Here is a 23,304-nt window from a genome sequence, read left to right as displayed (position 1 = left end):
TTTAAAGTTTAAATTCAATTTTAGTTTTCCTAGACGGGCTGAGATACAGGCAGTACTGCCAAGTACACTCAATGCTTGCCAAGAATGCCACCCGCTGGCCAAGGATAAGCAAGTTTTGCAAGTTGAATGTCCTTTTTGTCATTCCTCATTCGACTTGGCGAGTCCCTAAAGGCGCTGTTAGCCACCGCAAACATGCGGCTACATTTTTCAGCACTCCGGTGCCCAAGACCCTGTGCCACTCCAGAAAGCCCAACGGCGAAACCACACTGCCACATTGTCAGAGGCAGGAAAAATGTCCTCAGGCGATAGACACACTGAAAAAAATGGTTATTTTATGCAACTGTTGGAATTTCTTAAATAAATAGGTTAATAAAATAATAAAGCTAACTTGTAAAAATTTAAATAATTCCTACTCCCAACTTAAAACAAACCTTCAAATAAGCCATATTCTATTCTTGGATATTAGTTTGTACCTTAAAGTGTCACTATGAATATACAAAAAAATGTAATAACCGAAAACTGAAATATAAAAATAAATTTGAAATCAAAATAAATTTAAAATCAAATAATTATCTTAAGAGAGTTCAAAAATTGTAATTTAATTTTGAAATGAAGTTTATTAATGGCTTGCAAAGAAATCAACACATCAGCAGTATTCTTGTATTTTAAGTTTAAAGTTACTGCAATTAATGACACATTTTTTTTGGAGTGCATAGTTTGCTAGGGGATGACCGTCATTAATCTCCGTGCCATCCGATTGTCGTTGTGGTGTCGTGCCACAGGTGCAGCGTTAGTTTCCATCATTTCCCGCCGCATCGCCTACAAATTCGAGGGTGGAAGTGGCAGCGGAACCACGCAGGATGCCACGGCCAGTCAAAGGACCTTTTTTAAATTGGTAGGCAGCAATTAGGCCAATGTTCCGCCGGCCAACGGGCAGTATGTAGATTTCCCATCTCGACTGCGGAATGGAGCCAGTGAATTAGTTTTTGACATCTCAGAATCGAAGGGTGCGTCAGCACTTAGTAAAAATTGGTTTTCCAGCTGTTGCGCTGTGTTTGCTGCAGTCGGTCCTGCGAGTTCTGCGTCACAAATCCTTTGACGACATTTCCAACTTGCCTCTCGATCCATGTCGAGAAGTAGGCGGGGTGCTGAGAGGAACTTTCATGGCAAGTGGTTACTGGGCGGCTATGCAAACAGAATGCAATTTGATGGCAGGACTAGCGTGTACGACCACCATTGCTCAGACGAAAACACCCATACGCCCACACTATAAACATACTTATAAAAGTTACAAACTGAAGGAAGTAAAGCCAGCCAGCGCATTTCCTTTTTGGAAACTTTGCAGACTTTGCCCCAAACAATATATCTGCTGCGGTGCTGCCGGCAGGATTTATATATATTCCGGCTGTTGGCTTTGGCTTAGTGGAAATTGCTGCAATAAAATAGTCCTTCCCCTAATTCCACTTAACAATGATGTGAGCCTGCAATGGACCGGTCCCGACTCTACATGCCCCGAGTTGAGTGCTAGGAAGCCATCCATATGCAGTTTGTTATCCAGGTAGGAAAGGCTATAAAATGAATTCTTATTGCTCTTGTGTCGGCTTTGAAGCTCTTTAAGTTGTATAAGTCTCAAACTATTACCGCAGTACTTTTAGCTTTATTTACGGAAGAGAGAATGTCAATTTAAATGTAAATCCATTGGGCTTTTCCTAATTTTGTAAGAAGGCGAACAAGGAATTAAAGTCAAAAGTTGCGAGAGTTAGTCACCGATTGCAAGCAAGTGCAAATTTAATCAATTTTCGCCCCCAATTTTTCTTTTTTTTCTGCGTATCTTCTAAAGTCTAGACCTATTTCCCTTTTGCATGGAAAATACTCGCAGATAAACCTGTTTAGTGTTGTAAATCCTCTATTTTCAGCTGGAAAACTCACAATAATCTCTTTCCCCTAGTGAAAGCTGTAAACTATCAATATGCGCATTCTTGCTGTTTGCATGGTGTTGGAACGTGTTGGAGAATCACACTTGATTGCAGAGAATCTCATGTTCCCATTGTTTGCCGAAAACCTTCTTGCAAACAACGACTCCTCTTCTTTCTTATCCCAGCACACATGGCGTATACGTAATGCATTCGGTGTACTGAACTTACGCTTTACTATATGCAAACGCTTGGACGCACATTTTTGTCCCTATGCTCGGAAGGCAAACATAAAAATGGAATTCAAAACAGCTGAGGGTAAAAATTGTGGAACGTGCGCAAAAAGTGCAAAGCAATGATATAGAACCTGACACACTCACACATGCGGAGCAACCACTTCCGCTGACAGGAAATGAAAGTCTCCGTGCGTGTGAATCATTGTTTGTTTGTGTAGAGGGGCAGCGGCTTTTGTGCCTAAGTGTGAGTGTGAGTGTGAGCGCCATTGTGAGACTGTGTAACTTACGTGCGTTGCCAAATGGTTTATGAAGTGGGTGACTTGGGTTGGGCTTGATTCGTTTTTTCACTTCTGTTGTCTTTCTGTTCTGTTGCCCTGATACGGCTTATGGCAAATTTCAGTTTAGTCAAGCGTAAGGTATGAGCAAATTCCAAATAAAAAGGGGTGAAAATGGTACGCTTTTCACTCTGCCTAAACAAACTATGTTAAAGTCATCTCTGGCATTGAATTTCTGAGGTTGCTGGAAAAACAATGCTCGGAAATCCCCAATTCTGGGCAGATATTAATGACATTTGCCAGCCGTGGCATAATTGGGCATCAGCGATAATGACACCTCCCCTTCATTAATCTCCCGTGCCACAACTCCTGGCGAATGTGGTTGCCCCGACCAATTAGTCTGTTTGATGTGGCCCCACGTCCCAGGCACTACTCGCACTTTCATGTCTGTCTCGATTTCCATTTGGCCTAACTACTTTTTCTGAGCAGCCCAGTTAGTCTGGGATGAAAATGGCAAATACTGGGAAAAATATGTTTACTTCATTGGTCAATTAATTAATTGTTAACCAAAAAAGTTTCAAGGAAGTAGCCAAAATTAATTATTTTGATACTTGATTATAGATTATTTTTCAAAAATTTTATGAACTTTTTATTTTTAATTTTAAATTAAAATAAATAATTAATATGTTCATAAACGACCTTTATTTCTTTCAATGTTTTCCTGCTTTGAGCCTTATTAATATCTTTATGGTAATGGCCATTCCATCGAATTCGAAAGCCAAACAGCTGTCAATAAAAGGTCTCATAAACACACATTCTACATACATATGTGTTAAATGTATTTATAAGGCTAACAAAAAATTCAATCAATTAATTTAATTGATTTTTTCTGTGGGACGATTGCTACGTTTGACATTTTGCAAAAAAAAAATGTGGTATTGATTTCTTTTAGCAGAATTTCTGGAGTGCCACTCAGTAAAGGTCAAATACCTTTTACTAATTTGCCAATATTCCAAATGAGATGGAATAATTGAGCACAGCACTGTTCAAAGTCGAGACACTCGGGCTCGGTATTCTTCCAGGATATTTCATTAAATTAGTCGCTGCTCCTTGGGCAAAATCTTTGATGCCAGACTGCTTCAAAGCGAAAATCATTATAGCCTGCTGCTTAGCTTGGAAATTAGTGCCGGGCAACAAAGCTTCAATTCCCTGACCATTCGACTGTCTATTTTATCTGGTAATTACTGGACAATGGCAGGAAGGAAAAGAGAACACCGCAAAAGGTCTTTATGTAATTACATTCGCGGGAACTCGAATCGAGAACTTTCCACTCATTAATTGCCAGCAAAGGGCGTTAAAGAGATTGTTACCCTTTAATGTGGTCCATCGTCCATTAAAGTCTTGAACACACAATAAAACAGTTAGAGAAGGGTTTTGGGAAACTAGAATTAATATTCAGATAAATGAACTTGGTTCAACTTTCGGTTGGGCGTCATATGGTCATAGAACAAGGGTGAAGCAAAAAAGAATGCAAAAGTTGAGTACTTCTTATGTTGTAAGCACTTTGCACTTTTCTATTAAAAATCCCTGTGGAAAACTCCTTTTTAAATAATAAATTGTTCAAAGGAAATTAACATATGGACATATAAATTATAATTTGAAATTAGTCTGAAGGTCTGTTATTCACAGCCCACCACTTTCGTTGTATAGGTAACCCCTTCAAATTTTAAGAGATGCAGAATATCTGCTGTGGTGTTCCTTTGCTCAACTGAGTTGCCCGTGGGGCTTAGTTCTCCAACAAGATGTCTCTAATGGCCAACTCGACAGCTTAAAGCGAGCAGAGTTGGCGGTGGGTATTCTCGGTCATTTGGCCAATCGACGATACCACTAGACCATCAATCAAACGCATCCGGATGACAAATTCCCGTGAAGGGGTCAGATGTGCTGAGGGTGTGTGTTCCTGGCAAATTATGCACGAAAGCCGCAGGACGACGAAGGACATTCCCAGAAGGACGGTTTGTTTGCCTGCCATTGTTGGCCAACACAAACACAACTCACACACGGACACACACCCATGCAAGCGTAAATGCCGCATAGCCGGAAATGGAACGTCGGACATTTTGTTAGTGAACAGTGGGCAGTCAACCCTTGCCAATCGACATGAGAAATGCAGATACTGGTAGAACGCAATTGTCATGCTAATCTCGACAGTGGGATAAAATCCGTGCTGAGAATTTAATTGTTATGCCGAGTGATTGTTTGAGCAAGCATGGGCGAGTAAATTGAGATTTGATGACTTGGTGAAAAGCTTTACGGAAGGTTAAAGGTTAATCACAATCGGTCACAACAAAAAACAAAAACAATAAGCTTTTCACGCATTAAAAACTGTTGATTGTAACATACTTATTTACTTGTTACAACTTCTGCCCACATGGATACAAAACTCTGAAAGCAAAGGCCTTGACTGCTGCTTTAAAGTTACTTAGCTGGGCTTAGCAATTCCTCCTACCACCAATCATCGATCGAAATGAAGATAACATGGCAATGGAAAATTTTACGCTAGACAACATAATCGAAGTCATTAATTTGCCAACTTGGCTGATGGCTGCAAAGTTTCCCCAAAATTGTTGGCCAAGTTGGCCATGGCAACGCAAAAGACCAGATACTAGTATACATTGTATGTATTTGCCCGAAATACGTGAACCAAAGAATGTTCCCTGCTACTCAGACCTCACAGAAAACTTATCCAATTGGTCGTGAAGAAAAACAGAGACCCTTAATTTTCTGGAGCACCAAAAAGTCTATCCTTCCTCCTCGTCCATGATGACGGGGGAACTGCGCTCGGCGGCCTCGTAGGCATGCATCTTGACCAGCATCATGGTGAAGATCTCCATGGGCAGGGTGCTCTGCAGCACCTGGAGCAGTTTTCCCGGCTGGCTGCAGACGAGGATCGCGTTGATCAGGTGGTCCACCCCGCCCTCGATGTCGCCGTTCGTGATCAGGCCCTCGCCCTTGTGGATCTGGGTCATGAAGTACATCTCGATGTCCTTGTCGCTCATATTAGCCGAACCTGAGGACCTCAAGGATGCGAAGTTTCGTTTGTTGCGCCGCTCGTGCAACTTCCTCTTGAATTCGGGATCGCTGCGACGCTTTTTGTCGAAGTACACGCAATAGCCCATGAACATCATTCCCGAAAGGGCCGCCAAAACCTTGAAAGTGCCCCCAAATCCAATCATTTTCGAATTTTATTCGTCTGTTTTTGGGCTGTTCAAAATTTCTGATGTTTGCGTCTAAACGACAAGTTTATACCTTCTGTGTACAACAAGTTGTGTTCTCTATGAGACGTTTGAATATGGATTGATAGATAACACCACACTGCCTTGAATGAAGTTAGAAACCGACATTAAATGTGATCAATTTAAAGTGAAAACAAAGCTGTCGATAAAGGTACAACTTTATTTCTAATGTGCTTCCCCAATAAATTTAAATTGATGCTCATAAAATGTATTAATTTAAGCTAATAGCATCCCCATTAAAATGGCAAGCTAACAATTTGAATGGGACTGCTGTCTCAATTACTTACGAATTTATCAATTTGTAAAACGACTTTTGTTCATTAACATAGACACCACTGAAATATTTTAAACAAATGCACATCCAAATTCCTTTCAAACCAAACGGCAACATTTTACATGTTTGTGCATTCTTAAATATTAATTGCAAACTTAGTTCAACAGCCATTGATAAATATGGAACTGACCATTTAAGAGATGGGTTATTCTGCCAATTACTTCCCTCTTTTACATTTTATTTGCCCACTCGCAGTTCGCAGGTAAACATTTTGTATTCCAAAAAAAAAATAAATAAATAAAATGCCAATCCTTTTGGTGGAATAAGAAACGAATGCTCTGACAGAAACATGGCCGTGACAGTTAAATTTACGGGACTCCGCTTAATTTTGGTAATGCAGATGACCTTTTACCTTTTGGACAGCTCTTTATTAAGGCAATACTATTGAGCTCTTTGAATGAAACATGCATGCAAATTGAGAAGCCATTTAATTCGATATGATACTTACCTAATTTGGTGCCAGACCACTCTTACTTGCTCTGGCAATTTGCGGTGTGACCCCAGGCTTAACCTCAGTCTGTTGCCTGGGTAACGCCGCACCATATGTATATGTCTGTGTACTAGAACCCAACATATGTACCATAGATGGTAATAGAATCTTTTCAGCTGATTTTTGGTTTGCCTTTTCATTCCTTAAAGGCTTTTTGCGGCTGTCATGACAATGGAAAAGGAGACTGACAAGTGGGGCAACTGCGTAACAAACATCAACTTATTATGCAAATTGTTATTCTCCGACTGAGGCTGGAAACTCCTCGAACCCATCAAATCCTATTACCTCGAATAAAAAACGCCTTGTGGGCCACTCGCCATCTCGTCCATCGATTTCATTGTGGCTTCTTTGCAACAAGCAATTTAACGCATTAGCGCTGCTTTTTCTCCAACTGCCAAAACCAGGCAATAAAAATGTAGCGCTTGGATTTTGGTTTTGGTTTGGGTTCTGGTTTGGGTTTCGGTTTCTATCCAGTTTGCATGGAAAATACGCGAATGTGGTGCACTGAAAATGTTTGTGATTCAATTAGATAGTTTAATGTTCCCCAAGTGGTTTCTGATGGGGTTAAATTTCGTTTTCGGTTTCGTTCTCGGCTTGCAATTCAATTACATTCTGTAATCGCTTACCATTAAGCAAATATCTGCCTTTTTTTAAGCAGGAGTCTGTTTGCTTCTGTGTTGAATAAAGGCGGCATCCCTTTAACTATTGAAAAGGAGCTGAATTGAAGAAGATATAGATATGATTGGCGAGCATTTGAAAGGATTCGCTTTTTGAGCGAATTTTCTTTCACCCATAGCCACCCAGCTTTTGGCAATGGCTGAGTAATAAGTACACCCACGATAGTATGAACTCGTGCATGGCCAACTTGGTTGAATGGAATTGGACTCCCAGCTTTGCATAAATAATGCGATTGCGAGCATAATAGAATGCAAATTCCCTTTTAGGACTCGTCTAATGATATTACCAGCACATTTTCCCAAGCAAATTAGTATTTGTTCAAGCAAATTAATCCCAAATTAATGTTAATTTTCAGTTAGAATATTAAGTAACCCCTTAAGCTAAAGAGAAATGACTTGTGGTCATAAATATTACAGTTGCCACCAATTATAGACAGTAATTCGGATTACTTACCACAATTTTGAGGTACAATAAACTGCATCTGATTATTTAGCCGCATGAAAGTGTCGCCTAGTCCATTTTATTTAAATCAACCACACATTGATGTTGCAATTTCCCAAAAGATTTTCCACATTTATTTACAGATGTCATAGACAAAAACCAAAACCAATAACATGAATTGTTTTTCTATTAATAAAGTGAGCTTTAAACAGCTTAGAAATATACATTTTATTACTCGTTTAATTGATTTAATCAAACGAATAGCACAAATATATACACAGATATATTTATCGGATATACACAGAATGTATTTACAAACTTGGCTTAGCCTAGATGTTTACAACAGTTAAAACTTACAGCTCTTCGATGGTTAAAGTGTCAATACATCCTTTTATATATCGTATATACATACAAATTCTATTTATTGGAAATTTATTTTTTCTTGCTGAAGCATTTTCTTTTGACAACCGGAAATTCGACTTTGCATTAGGGTGGTTCGATTCGCATGGACTCAAGTAAATTAAAGAGGAAAAAAAAATTAAAACATAAATGGTTATAAATGATTAACTAAATGCCTATAACAAGGTTTAGTACAAAATTGCTTATCTACTTATTCCAGAAAATTAATTCAGTAAAACCCTTTGTTACTGATAACATTTAAGACCAAGAAGAGCTAACATTTTTGAAATGTATTTCTCAAATGATACGTAATTTTATTAATGTTATAGGGTTTTTTGAATAATAAATTATTTTCTGTTTTCTGTGCCAAAAATCGACCCACCCTGCTCTGCATGCGTTTTTCTTCGTTTTGCGGGAGTGGGTGTATGTACAGAATAGAGTAAGCAATGGCAAATTGCATTTCCCCCGCAGCGAAACGAAGAGCCAGAGCGAGGATTCACAATCCGTTCGAGTGGCAGGACAAATCGGGCCAGCATCACAGTTGTTTGGGTGTGTGCTCCACTGGATTATTGTCCTCGTCGCAGGAGATGTATTTGATTTTCACGCGCTGCCGCTCGCCGACACTGTTGTTGATCGAAAGGCAGAGCGGCGAACTGTTCCCGTCCGCCGGCCGTTCCATGATGCACTCCACGCCCACGCGACTGGGCCCGTCCACCGCCTTCAGTGGCTGGGCGGTCCTCTGATCCCGCCCAGAATTGGTGAGCGGCGCCTGCTGGATCTGGGTCTCCATGGTGCTGCGCTTCCACTGACTTTTGTTCTCCGCTGCGGAAGGTTGCGGGGGGAGTGGTATGTGGTGAGACAAGTGCAACTGGGTCTGGGTGGTCTGGGGGGAGGAGTTGGGGAGCGAGTGGGCGACGGTGTACCCACCTCTTGTGTGCCGGTGCGAGCTGTTCTTGTTGGTCAGCCGGCTCTTCGGCGAGTCGAACCTGTGGCGGGTGAGGCTCCACGCAGCAGCAGCAGATGATACGCTGGAAGTACATCCGAAACCTGTCGAGGGCGCAAATGAGATACACTCATCTAAAATAAGATTCATCACTCCAGTTACCTCTTGTTCATCCAGTAGTAGATGAGCGGATTGACCATGGCATTGGACATGGCCAGCCAGTAGAAACCGAGATACATGTGCTGCACGTACTTCGTGGATGCCACCTGGTTGTTGTGGTAGGCGTAGATGAAGAACAGGTGGTACGGCAGCCAGCAGATGGCGAAGATGGACACGATGGCGATGAACATGCGCACCACCTTCCGCTTCGACTTCATCGACTCCATCTGGCGATCCGTGTTCTCGCCGATCGATCGGCTGCCCCAAAGGACTCGCCCCATCAGGGAATAGCAGATGAGCATCACTATCATGGGAATGCCGTAGGTCAGTATCAGGATGATCAGGTTGTACCTAATGGGAGGGTTGCATATGGATTAACTTTTATCTTTTTTTTTTTATCTGTGAGAGTAAGTTATAAATAAATTAAATTGTTGGGAAGCACCAATTCAGACCCTCGGTTTCAGTCCTAAGACAGATAAACTATATGTTTCTAAATCAGCAAAATTAATAGCAGTCAGAACATAACATTATATTAAGATATCGTATTTTACCTTATTGAAGTTAAGTATAAAGTAAAATAAAGTATTATATATATTTGTTAAATACATTAAACCCCTCAGGCTAAGTTCAATATTTGTTGGGACAAAAGATAAAGTATAATATGAATATTATACATTTATAAAAACATAAAACCCATCACGCTTTTGTTCAATATTAGTTAGTACAAAAGAGTTTCATAAACTTACGCATAATCCGCCATCGAAGTGGGATATCTGCCATCCGGCCACATCATGAAACAAACTGTCCGCGATTTTCCATTGTAATAGCTGCAAAAGGTCAATTTCAATAGGTTAATACTGGCCCATTAAAGTGTTCATTTAAATTCCGGAAACTGATAAGTCGAAATTTCATCATTTAATTACGCCACAGAGTTCCTCTTTCATAAAAAGTTGTCAAGTTTCACGCTTTGGCAGGTCTAAGTACTAAGGAAGTGGCAGAAGTGAAGTAACCTTTTATCATCAAATTGAAAATGTAATTTGGTAAATTGTGAAGTATTTCATACCTCAACGTTGTCGAGCACTTAAAAGGGCTGTTTTCCCCGTTTCACACGAACCCGTACCTGTCCGCTTACCACCAATTTTCCAGCCATTAATAACTCGAAAACTGGTAGACAGGTCATAATTTGACCAACGATGTTGATAAGCGAGACCGGGAGGCAAAAGGAGGACATTTCGCACCAGACTTCATTGATTCATTTGGAAATGTGTTGTTTTTATTCTGCTATTTTGTCGGAAGTTGGTTTAATCCTCGCATTATTTGATTTGTCACGCTCGAATTTTAAGCTTATTTTGTACAGATTAAACATTGTTGCAGTCAATAATCTCCTGATAGACGGTAAATTTAATTTATTGAAAGTTCTGATTTAAAGAAAATAAAATTCCTTTAAATGTCCATTTGCAAGCAGGTATTGTTATCTTTAACGTACTTTATCTATTTTAATTTTATATTGCTTAGCATTTCTACGGGCTATAAATAGAAACCTCTTTTTGTATCACTTATTTCTGGCTAATCTGTGCATTCCTCGTACTTTTTCTGTCAATAATACCCCATGCAAATATATATCTCCTTTGGGGATTCCTCGAAAATATTCATCGCATTTATGTTTTTCCTCGAAGTTCTGCCGCTCGACCATATATCCCCACTTGCAGTGCCTTCTATATGTCCTTGCCAGAATATGCCTGGGCTTGACTTTCGATTTGCCTCGCCTTGGCTATTCTTTATCACAATTTGATATATGAACTTGCCATCTTTATTATGCCTCAAGTCTGTTACCCCGGGAAACCTTTTATCCCGACTGGGGCTTTGCCTGCTCAGAGTCTAAATAAAAAATGCTTCAATTCTATTAAACAGGACACCCGCTCGGTCCAGGACCCCAGAAATACACCGTCGCACTGTTGCGAATTTGCGTAAAATTCAAATGAAGCCGAAGGAGCCGAGGTGACGAGGTGATTTAGATGGATGTGGATGCTTATATCAACACCGAAAATGGCCGACAAAGAGAAGAAAACATGAAAAAATATGGAAGTATTTCAGGAAGGTGGAAGGAATTTCATTTTATATTTGTTTGGCCTCTCAAATCGATACAGAAGCCGCGGGAGATGCTCCACTACCATTCCGCAGGGAGCCTGGCTTACAAACTTGTTTATGCCTCCCATCTTGTGTTTCACCTTAAGATTAAACAGAAACAAAAGGAAGTGCTGGTCATGTGTACCGAAGCTAGCAATGCCCTGGAGAAACTATTCAAGAGGTGCGATTGAGCTTTATATTTTTTAATTCTACTTATATTAATAACATTTTTCATAAGACTTTATTTGAATTATGTTTTAGTCTTAGGCAGATTAACTTATCAGGCTAAAGAATAATTAGTAAGGTAGTAAGTCGAGTGTCTGTTTTTTGACCTAAACAAATTAAAATGGATTCCTGTTTCGTATTCTCTGTGCTAAACAAAAATGAAGACCAAAAGGAAAACTTCGACATATTTTGAACTCCTATGGGTTTTTTTCCTTATTGGCAACTTCTAGGCCGCTGTTTTGAAGCACAAAAAAGAGTGAGGGAATTCCGCTCGGATTCTGTACCATTTGCCAACTTACTGCTTGGTCATGATGCTGGAGTAGAGCAGACAGGGCGCCGACAACACACAGCTGAGTGCCCAGATCAGGACCAGGATGATGCGCACCTTCCGACGCGACGTGCGGCGCTTCAGCGGATGCACAATGGCGATGTATCTGCGGGATGGCAGGAAGCGGATGTGCCGACGCACAGATTAGATGACGCTGGGGGAAATTGGCGGGGGGGGGACTCACCTATCGAAGCTGATGGCCACGAGCGTGAAGACGGAGGTGGAGACCGTGACGTTGGCCACGAAATTGTTGATTGTGCAATAAATCGATCCGAATGGCCAATCCGAATTCAGCATGAATATAAAGTTGAAGACGCAGTTCAGCGACGACATCAGCAGGTCGGCAATGCTCAGGTTCAGCAGGAAGTAATTTGTGACCGTCCGCATGCTGCGATGTCCTGCAGAGGCAGTCGGCAAAAAAATACAGAATTAGGGGGAAAAATACACAGAAGGACGAGAAAATGGGAGCTGGCAGGGTTGCCAAGTAATGGCCAAGAATGGCCCAAAATTTTTAGATATTTGCGAGGTGGCGGGTGCTGGCTACGGCCAATGCAGCCTTTACGTGCTGCTCTCACTCCTTAAAGCGGTTTTCCCGCATCGACCATCACGAAGCTTACCTGTTACAATCCAGAGAACAATACCATTGCCGGCGATGGCCACAAACATCATCAGACCGAAAATAATGGCCCAAATCGTTTTCTGCTCCCATGGCAACTCGTACGGTCGTGTCGGCGATGGAAACAGGCACTCGGTTAAAAAGTCTCTGTGGGCGAATCAAAAACAGACACAATGTTTATTGAAATACTTCACAAAAATTGAATATCCAGGGGGGCCAGTGCAAAATATTTGCGATGAAAAAATGTCGTCGGTGTACCAATAGTTGCTAAAATATTTAGAAGCCAAAGGCAGCCGTAGTTTACATATCCTTGTTATAAGATTTGTTTGATATAAATAAAAAATATCATATTCCACTTTGCAAATAACTCTTAAGCTCTGTATCCTAACCCATTTCCAAAATGTGTATCATTTTACAAAAGATTTCTTAATATTTTAATAAAGGTTTTAAGCAGAGCCATGCTCAAAGATTTTTTACAAATGTAGAGCAGTTGTAAAACTTCTGAGAAGGTTACTTAAGTTCCAAAACTCTTCGGCTTTGCCATAAATACACTCAAATTAAACGCATATTTCACAGACAGAATCTCTTTGAAGAATAACTGACTTTAATCCAACTTTTTTTGGCCACCCTTCACGGCAAACAATATTTGGCAAATTCAATCACAGAATGGCTGAAACTTTGCGATTTGCCAAACCATTTCAGAGCTGCGTGTGCGTCTTCGCCGAAGAAATAACAATAGAAAATCAATGAAGCACAAGCCGGGCTAAAAATCCTTAAAGGAAAGTTGCCACAAAAGAAGTGTCCTTATCGAAATTGAACCAGCAGCAGAACTAGTAGAAATCGTGTGGTAATTTCATTGCAATCACATCTGATGGCCAATGGAAGCGATGAGGAATGAGTGAATGGGTCCTCTTTCTGTGGGACTGGGTATCCGATTATCATAACAGGCATTATGCTGCTTGATGCGAATGAACATGTCGCTAATTATTTCAAGGGGTGCCTTTGTCTTTGGTTCGTGGTTGATGAGCTTCCTATTGATTAGCTTGTAACCGCCTGAATGGTAAATACCATTAATTAGAGGAACCTTGTTCGATGATTGCCAGGGACTAATCCGCTGACTACTCCCAATTTCCAATGCCAGTCGGTTCTCTTTAGTCTGGATGCCACAGTGCGTATGAGCAATGTCAATGAGCCATGCCTCGTCTGCTTTTCTATTTGCGCCGGCCTGTTCAAAATGCAGCAGACACAATTCCAACGAAAATTCAATAAACGAATTGTTCACATTCATCCATTTTCATTCCCATTGCCAGTTGTCTCTCAGGCATCAAATTTCCCACTTTCCTTTTACCATGATTGATGCCCTGATTGATTGGTATTGTTTGGGCCACAAAATATTCGACTAGCCGACAATCCACAATACTTTGATATTAATTGGCTTCTGTGGTCCCAATTAAATCCCCACAAGACCTATAGGATTTATTTATCAAACGTTTTGCTGTCGATTTCTATAAATTTTTGGAAATTCTCTAGTTTTTTGTTCTACACAGTTAACTCTTGAGCCAGATGGCCACATAAGCTCTGAATTTATTTCAATGAACTTGAAAAAAAAAACTTTCGGTCGATAAACTGTTAAATTGCCAAATGGCCAAAATAAATTGATGATGAAATCGTGCATATGTTTTAAAATTGATCGAACAATACATTTTTTCAAGCACTTAAATATATTTATTTTTCAAGGTGATTAATATTTATTTATGTATATGCTTCCAAATATTTAAAGATATTATAAATATTTAAGCTGGATTTAACCAACGCCAATAAAACTAGATTAAAGGCGAGCCAAAAACAATGTTTGTCTAAATAATACATGTGAGGAAACTGGGTAGTTGTCTTCCTAGGAAATAGATGTCGTCCGAGGATATTTTATTCACGGTTTTGGGACATGTCTGCCATATCAGAAAATTACACAACTTTCTCGAACTTACGAATTAATATTATACTTTTACAGAATAAAACGCAACTTTAAAAATGTAATTATCGAGTTCATTTTCGAGGTCGCTCTATAATTATTAGCGTATTGTATTTTCAGACATGCGTGATGCCTATAAATGTGCTTTCATTTAGCTACAATTCGTTTGTGTTTTGCTGACGGCTTGTGATATATCACATTACATCCATTTATTTATTTGCAACTTGTTTATCGATTTCCCATTTAATTTGATATTTAGGGCTCTGCAGAACCAAACAAAAACCTCATTAATTACATAGACATATAGTCCGTGTAATAATGGTTCACAATTAGTATTAGGTAGATGCCATTTAATAAGCATTGGTTTCGAAAATTGGGGCGAATATTGTTATCAGAAAATATGTGGTAATTTAACTGACATTGCCATATTAGTTATTATCAATATGCACGAATTTAAATGAACTGTAATTAGCATTTTCAATTTATTGAAGAGAATTTATGCATGCATTTTACGTGCCCCAATGCACGTCAAGTGCGGAAATAATTTCCGAATATTTTTAATCAGAGCATTTGCATATTTGCTTAAATTCCTTTAAATTTGACAAACAACTCGCCCACCTTTTAAAATTTTACTTTTTGGGCCTCACAACTTTGGCTGTTTTTCTATTATGATAATTGCTGTTGTCTGAAGAAAATTTCGCTTATAACAAACATTGGCAAAAAACTTTCCAGCAGATTTATGGCCTCGTGCGATTGCAGCTGACTTTAAAAGAACAAGGCCAACGAAGGACAATGAAAGGAAGCCGAACCCCGCCTTTGGGTGGTGTACATTTTCAGCCTAATTTAAGCAAATTTAACTTGATTAACGTAATTTGTATTTTTCCTTTTTCTCCTCGCTTCTCTTTTATGGCTGTCTAATTAAGTTTGATGCCATTATAAATCCGTGCTAAACTTCAGTTTGTTCCTGTTATTATAATAATCATCATTCATGAACGGAAGTGTTTTGCCATAAAAAATGAACTAATTACATCCGTTGGGAAGTGTTTGACCATTTATACATAGTACTTATCATTTCTGCGGCGTTTACCAAAATTACGTCCAGTGAAAGTGGAGAGCCTTGAACGTTTTTCTTTACCAAATTTGCCAGTAATAACAGGGGAATTTGGCATGGCTTTTCTTCCGTTATATTATTGGCCCGCAAATTTTCGTAGAAGGGAATTCCGCAAATTCCTATAAAATTGTGCACCGCATTTGGCACGCAAGAGAATTGTTTTTTTCCAAAAAGTCCCAAAAGTGTCAGCTGCTTTGATTCGTTAAAGTGAAAGGACGTCGGGTGGCTTTTCGACGGAAGTCCCATACTCAATATGTTTGGAATACCATTGCGATTGCGATTTCTTTTTGATTGAATTGATTTCGTGCTTGTTTATTTTTACTATATGTATGTAAGTGGACACATTTCCTCTTTGCAGCACACTAACTTTGGCACAAACCATTCGGCCTCATGTTTGAATTATGATTATGATGGGAATTATTATAAATCAATGAGCAATTACTTAAATCTGTACATTTACCATAAGCCAAGCGATGCAAATCAATATTTATTGGTTATCTGAATTTGCATTTATTAAACGACTTAATGCAATCCTAATTTGCAATCACATGATTAACTAAAACATCACAATAACTCCCCAACGTTTTATTTTGAACCAAATAAAGTGAATTATGAATTAAGTTGTCCCAGTTAATTGGAAACATTAAAGAAATTATCATCGATTATAGTTTACCCTTTGGTAATTTCCTGTTCACGGGGGTGCAAGCAAATTGCCAGTCATTAAGCGACAGGCCGACGAGATTATCAACGCACTCGAGAAGGTGAGTTACCTACATTAACGCGGGTAATAGTCGTCGACCCACCGTTTAACCCCCACCGGGATCCCCGTACCCATTTAACCCCCTACTGCCTTCTGACAAATTGCGCACTATTTCCTAGGAGCCGCTTTAGTTCACATGTTTCGCATTCGCAACTCGGTCTTTATTATGTGTCACTCAATATTTTATGCATGCGAACCAGCGATGCAACCCAAATTGGCGGTATTGCAGCTACTTTATTTCCCTAGCTACATTTCTACATTCTTCGGTTGCCTGGTTCACCAGTTTCTTTGCGTTCCTTTTCCAGCCACTGCACAAATGAGAGGTCAAAGCCAGGGTAGAACCAGGTCCTCAGACCTATGAAAGGAGTACCTTGGGCATGCGGCACGCAGGTTGCAAGTTGGGCCGCCGTGTTTATAGTTCAGGCGGTAACTTGTGCTGCCAACGGCAGTTGCCAAAGTCGGAAAAGTTACGGAGCTGCAAGTGTCACGTAACTTAAAGGCTCTCAGCATAAAGACGCTGAAATACTAATTTACTCTGGCGACAAAGTGGCATTGAGGGGGATTTTAAGTGCTTGGTAATTGGATTTCTCCGAGGTACAAATATTTGGATGCATATTTCTAATCCTGTCACTGGCTAAGAAAGAATTAGGGACACCATTTGGGAATACTACACTTGACTTTTTTTACTAGGTTACAAAAATTTATTGATTGCTAAGAAAAACAAAAATTAAACAAATCTGGAACCGAACAAAAAATTTAAGACTTTTATTTTTGAAGAACAACTATTACTCTTTTCCACAAAGTGTTTGAAAATTGGAAAACTAATTAAAACCAATTTACTCTTGACCACAAAATTTAAAACAGAATATTGAAAAATCGATTTATTTCTGTTCTCAAAGTTTTAAAATTTTCAAAACTCTTTCTTTTGGTTTTACATGTATTTATGAATAAGCTCTTCCAAACGTTTGATTTATTCTCTCAGTGAGCCTTGCTCATGTGAGCGGTGCCGCATCCAGTAGATAAGTTGGGTCTGAAGTTCATCGATGCCTGACAAATGGTGGCCGTCACAAGCACCTTTACCATCCTCCGTTCAGAATCATCATCGTTGACAGGGCAAAAACAATGCAACCTTAACATGGGGTTGGCAGGCACTCGAATTTTCGACACGCTCCGCAAATGAGGCCATTTTCAATTTCAGAATTTATGAACGGAGGTGGTCACGGTTCCCCAAATATCCCTCAGCCCTCCGATCCTGGAATCCGGAATCCTTGCCACAGCCGCTTCCTGCACACATGCACTTGACAGAGCAATCGAGAGTGTTGATGACGATGGCAGCAGGACAATGCGTAAATGAAACTTTCCATGTTGTTTGCCATGGAGTGGCCATTAAATTTTTATGCCCCTGTCCGAATATCTGTTTCATCGGCGGCCTTGCTGCTATTATTGTCGCCCACCCTACGACCCAAAAACCTGACTGCAAATTCCTCTCCTCACTGGGGACTTGTTTTATGTTTGGCGAGAAAAAGTTAATTGAAAAATTTGTCATATGCAAATTACTCAACTTGTACAGAATGTGCCCTTCTCCGTCCAGTCCCCTCGAAATGGCCAGCATTATTTTTGCAAATCCATCCCAGGCTCCTGAGCACTATATACTCAGCTGGGGCTTAGCTATCGATGAATAGACACAAACAAACTGTTCCTAACTGCGGCACAAAGGAGTCTTCCCTTCGGCTTCCTTCTGCCTTCTTTCCGGACCTAATCCAAACAATTTCTTTCGACTTTCAACCGGAATGTTACAGTTGGTGGCGTCTCGAAGGAGTTACTTAGCTTTTTTGGCTAGCTACTGTAGCTATTTTGAACTTTGGCTGGATAAATTACAGTCTTAAAAAAAACATTTCTAAGGGGTTTGTTATATCCTCCCAAAGAAAATGAAAAGTGTGGTCCATTATATTACAGGGGCAAAAAATATCATAAAGAAACTTTAGTTTCCGAACTAACTTTAAACACAGACTTGGATGAAAAAATATTATTTTGTGATATTTTTGTTCAGATTTACCATTTAAAAATCCTAACTTAGAACAAATTCAAATATTAAATTAAAGTAAAACTTCTCTAAGTGATAGTGATTATAATATATTAAAGGATATGTACAGTTTGTAATACCATTCTCTTACATTCTCAACTCATCTTTCTTTCAAGGGCATTACAAATTCGATTATTGCCAATATCGATGAACGCGTCTTGTTTTTATGTGGGCCATCCATTCTGATTGGATTTAAGTCTGGCCATAAAAATGGCAAAGCCCCGATGGACAACAACTGGAGCAACAACAGGCAGGATACGGACTAATGTCGTGTGTCCTTTGTTGTCCTGTGCTGTTATCATTGGCCAAGTATCAAAATCAATAAGCGTACAAAACGCCATAAACATCAAATTCGAAGGGATATGCTCTCTTTAAATTGACTGAAGCAAGCGATTGTATCGTTTTGCAATAAACTTTAGCATTGCGTATACGCCGCGTGGGTCGCGTTCACGATCTCAAGTGTGTGGCAAAGCCCATACGCGTGGCCGAGGTGAAACTGTCAAGTTCTTTCCATCAATAATCCATGGGAAATGTCCGAGGCATTTGCCATGATTGAAGTAAACATAATGAGCTTAACTCAAGACAAGCGGCCGGCAATTCACCTGCGGAACTGGCCCTGGACAAACACAGATCATACAGAGTGAAAACGTTGTTACTACTCTTTATTTAACTTTATTCACTCAATTAGCCAACAAAATATGATATCTAATGATTTGGAAATTCAATTTTTTAATACATACTAAATTCAGTATAAATAATTAATCATTGAGGAAAAAAAGCCGTGGAAAATAAACAACAATAAATTACAATTTTAGCAAGGAAAGCTAACAAAAAGGGTAAATAAAAAAGGTGAGAAAATGGCTTTACTATTTTTTTGTTGCCTTTACAAATTAACAATATTTCTGACTCATCACAGTTATTGCTTTAATTATGTTAAACATGCCCTTCCTTTTTTTCGGTGCACCTTTTCACTTTCTCTTTGGTTGCCATTCACAAAGAGCATTAAATCTCGAGGCTTAGGACCCAAATATAGAACATCGAACAACAATTGCAACGCCGTTTTGTTTGTGTCAAAGTTTTTCAAGGATTTAGTTCGGGTTGGGCAGCCGAGAGCTTTGCATTTGTCGGAATTTAATTATTTTTTCCCTTTTTCTCCTTTTTTCGTAGTTTGTCACCTAACGCAGGATGTTGAGGAGGAAACAATTAGTAAACTTGTGTGTGTATGAGTTTCAAAAAAAGTCAATTTAGCTTATTGTGACACTTGACTATTCTACATATACTGAAAGGGAATAATTACATTGGATGTTTTTTTCACAGCAAAGTGCCGTGATGACTTTAAATTAAAATTGTTAAATAAGAATGGGAAGCCCTGATTTCAGGTAAGTATTTTCGTCAGTTTGTTTTTTTAATATCTTAGGACCAGGTGTTTTAAGGTCACCCTGCAATCAAACTCACATATCATTTATAACATTTAACTAAAAGTCTAATTATTTTACATTTTCATTAAATGTCAACCGCACAGCTAGGTAGGTAACTAAAACCCAATACAACTTCACCTTTTTATTCGTTGATGGGGCTTACTTGAATTTACTTTTTTTCCTATTTTCCTATACTACGCATTTACCCAAATACCCAGCCCCAAGCCAATAAGTTTAAATGGGTTTCAAGAACGTAAATTGGTTTTAAGAAATCAAGTCAGTAGGGCTCTAGTTATTACCTCACCAATCGAAATCTTGAATCTTAATTTGAAACCGGTTTACATGGCTATTTAAATGTATTGCTTAGTTTTTTTAAACTCTTTGCAAAAAAAGTTACTATTAAAGTTGAAGCAGTTCTCGTCCATAGACTAAAAAGCGTAAACAACATTATCTCCTGTCGAAATTTTCCGTCGCAAAACAGTTGAAGGACATTCGGCAAAAACAAAAGCCGATCAAATGAGGTTTAAAAATTCCATTTCAAGGGTGTAATGAACCAGGCGCAGAAAAGAGCAAAATTGATAGATTGATTAAATTAAGACAATGTCAACTACATTTTTATCCACTGTCTGGCTTTCCGACTGATTGCCCTCTTCTTTCCGCTTTTATAATTTTTTTAATGCTGCAAACTTTTGACTTATTACGCAATAGTCGTATTTACAGCCATCTCATTAATTTCACTTTGCGGTTAGCTTCGGTCCGAACGGAAATACGATTATTTATAGCTCAAACGCTTTAAGTTCTTGAAACGAAAAGTAATCACCGTGATTAAAACACATTAAAGACGGCTTTTATGTGGCTTTATCAAATTCTTTCCAGGACCAACTTATCCAGTTAATTATCCGATTCGAGTTCATGTGGTATTTGTCTAATTAAGCTCTCTGAATAAAGCAAACCTAATGATTGGTAAACTAAGCAATGAATTGAAATGTACTGCCATAATTAATATTTTGTACCTGATGTTCAATATTGGTGTAACAAAAGGATTCAATTAAGCCAAAAGCTATTAAATGATTGCGGTTGATTTTCAATTAAACTTCCATCACGTTGACATCCCGGACAGCCTTTGAAATGTCACCCTAGTTGGTATTAAAACCATATATAATTATTTAAAAATAATAACAATAATTAAATACTTTTTACTATTTTTACTTTTAATACTATTTAATAAAGTGTATAATTAATTTTAAAAAAATCTAGACAAGCAAGTGTCATATTTTGTTGTGTCACTACATTTACAAATAAGTCAATTTAATCACGTCGCAGCATGTAATAATGCATTTTTTTTAATTTAACCTTTGCCGTCCCGCATTGCATTGGATTTAATTATTAAATAACAACACAAGCCAGTACAAAAAAATAGTGTGAAAACGCCCCTTTAAGCATTTGAGAAGTCTGCGTGACCCGAGCCTATATGTTTACTTCAAAAGTAATCTGATTAAGCCTAAACAAATTTACCCGCTTTTCAGCCTTAAGATTTATAGGAATCAGGTAACCCACATTTCCTAACCTCACTTGAAAAAAATTTCTCTAATCTAAATACCCGTTTGCAATTTAAAATAGTGCCTAAATACCTAATTATATTTAAGGTTATTAAAAGTGTGCATGAATATTAAAAGGGTAATTTAAATTAAACACAAATAACACCAAGTTTTCTCTTGACCAAAAGCACTTTAAAAGTTATTCAAATAAACGGTTAACCTTTTTTCAATTGACACTTTCAGTTGAACCTATTAACTGATATCAAAAAAGAATATATTTATGATTTTTTAAGCACTATAAAACCCCACACATTTTATGACATTTTCTGTAAGTGTTTTTTGCCTGTGAAGTTACCTAATGAATCGGCAAACACGTTTATCAGCTCCCAGGCGCGGCAAACTTTATTAAATTATTTGGCCCTCATCAGTGGGTAGTTGGCGGGTTCCGCGAATTGGACCCAACTCTACTGTATGATTTGCATAACTTTGTGGAGGGTGCTAGAAGAGGGATTCCGGGAAAATAAAAAAAAGGGCGTACTGAGAAGTCGTATCGCCTGAAACGGAAAATAAAAAGAAGCATCGCTCGATGTACACTACTCACTTGGCCTCGTTGATGCTATCGAGATTATCCCGGTTGTCGATAATGCTGGACAGGAGACTGACCACCTCGGTTCTGTTGAGGCTGCCCAGCAGTGTGGTGTTCACAATGCTATTCAGCTCGAATCGCCGGACGGCGAGAATGGTGCAGTTGACCAGGAGCTCGGTGTCCACAATTTCCGACATTTTTCAGTCTGTAATTAGGGTAGGCGGTACGTTGCGTAATGATCCCGCTGCACTTCTGCACCATTTAATGACGCGGCGCCATAGAAACCATTCAGGTTGACAGATTATTCTGAGCCCGAGACTCCTTTTTACTTCGTAATAGCCAAGCTTTCACTTCATCAGCTTCCCTCTTTTCGCTAGATCCTCTTTTTGTGGGAGTCTTTCGAGGAATATTTCTCTCTGTTTTGTGTCAACTGCCAACCACATTACACTCTTAATTTGAAGGCGTGGCAATGGACAAGCTGCACTTAAGACCAGTTGGCGCCATTTGCCCACATACGCTAATAATGATAAATTATTGGATTTTACATTTATATTTTGTTTAAAAGAATATATATTTTTATTTTTTTGTTTTAAAATTATTTTTTTACAAAGTCTATAAGAGATTCAACATAAATAACTAGTTTTTGAAATTACTTATAAAAATGTATATTTTTAATCCGATATCTAATAGTTAATGGCGAAAACGACTACTACATTACTCACATAATTTTAACTGATTTAAAAAGTCTTAACATTTCTGGGTGCCCCATTTAAATTATTAAAATTACTTGAATTACTTTGTTGTACTATAAATATTAAAAAGTACATTAATTGCTGTAATTGGCATTTTAGCCTCATGATTACAGATTGATAAACCGTATTAGCTTGTCACTATTAATAGAAGCTTTATTTAGAAACCATTTTTTTCCATTTTAACAGCATTACATTGATATTAAAAATTCCGCAACTTTAAATGACTTTAACAAGTATTTAAATTACATTTTTGAAATCACATTTCCGCACATATTTTGCATTCCACTTTTGCTTACATTAGGGATTTTGTGCACACTTTGTGGCTATTTTTTCAGCGACTATTGGTTATTGTGCTTTTGGCAGGCTAAAGCAAACACAACACCCACACAGAGGCGACGAGCGCACGCACACACAACGAAGTCACCGTTAGTTGGCAGTACACTCGGTTCAAAATGACGCCCGAATTTACCGCTAGCGTCGCTGAGCGCGTTCTTTAGCGCTGCAAGTGCCGCCGCCGACTGAGCGCTTCACATGAAAGTGGTTGCGGATGGAATGGAAATACTAAATCTGCAGGTCCTTCTGCCGACGTCGCTGCCACGAGCAAGTCAACACGCATAGGACACTCGC

General features: G+C 38.9%; 2 protein-coding genes across 2 annotated transcripts; both read right to left on the bottom strand.

Moving 5' to 3' along the window:
- Positions 1-5,087: 5,087 nt before the first annotated feature.
- LOC108052157 (mitochondrial import receptor subunit TOM20 homolog) lies at positions 5,088-5,762 on the bottom strand. Its single transcript, XM_017134488.1, has one exon. The coding sequence runs from the start codon at positions 5,658-5,660 to the stop codon at positions 5,226-5,228; it is 435 nt and encodes a 144-aa protein (XP_016989977.1). The 5' UTR covers positions 5,661-5,762; the 3' UTR covers positions 5,088-5,225.
- Positions 5,763-7,987: 2,225 nt separating this feature from the next.
- On the bottom strand, positions 7,988-22,295 carry LOC108052150 (tachykinin-like peptides receptor 86C). The gene is given in 9 exon segments (XM_017134479.2): positions 7,988-8,884; positions 8,990-9,065; positions 9,067-9,109; positions 9,168-9,515; positions 9,911-9,991; positions 11,816-11,950; positions 12,029-12,242; positions 12,462-12,607; positions 21,941-22,295. Coding segments are annotated over 9 exon segments (1,512 nt in total). The 5' UTR covers positions 22,123-22,295; the 3' UTR covers positions 7,988-8,597.
- Between the last annotated feature and the right edge of the window lie 1,009 nt (positions 22,296-23,304).

The sequence above is a fragment of the Drosophila rhopaloa genome, unplaced genomic scaffold, assembly GCF_018152115.1.
Source record: "Drosophila rhopaloa isolate 14029-0021.01 unplaced genomic scaffold, ASM1815211v1 contig_178, whole genome shotgun sequence".
In the NCBI taxonomy this organism is placed as follows: Eukaryota; Metazoa; Arthropoda; class Insecta; order Diptera; family Drosophilidae; genus Drosophila; species Drosophila rhopaloa.
Note: the sequence above shows the minus strand (reverse complement) of the source record. Positions and strands in the feature narration are given on the sequence as shown.

Coding starts and splice junctions, on each gene's coding strand:
- LOC108052157 (XM_017134488.1), bottom strand. CDS start 5,660: ATGATTGGATTTGGGGGCACTTTCAAGGTTTTGGCGGCCCTTTCGGGA.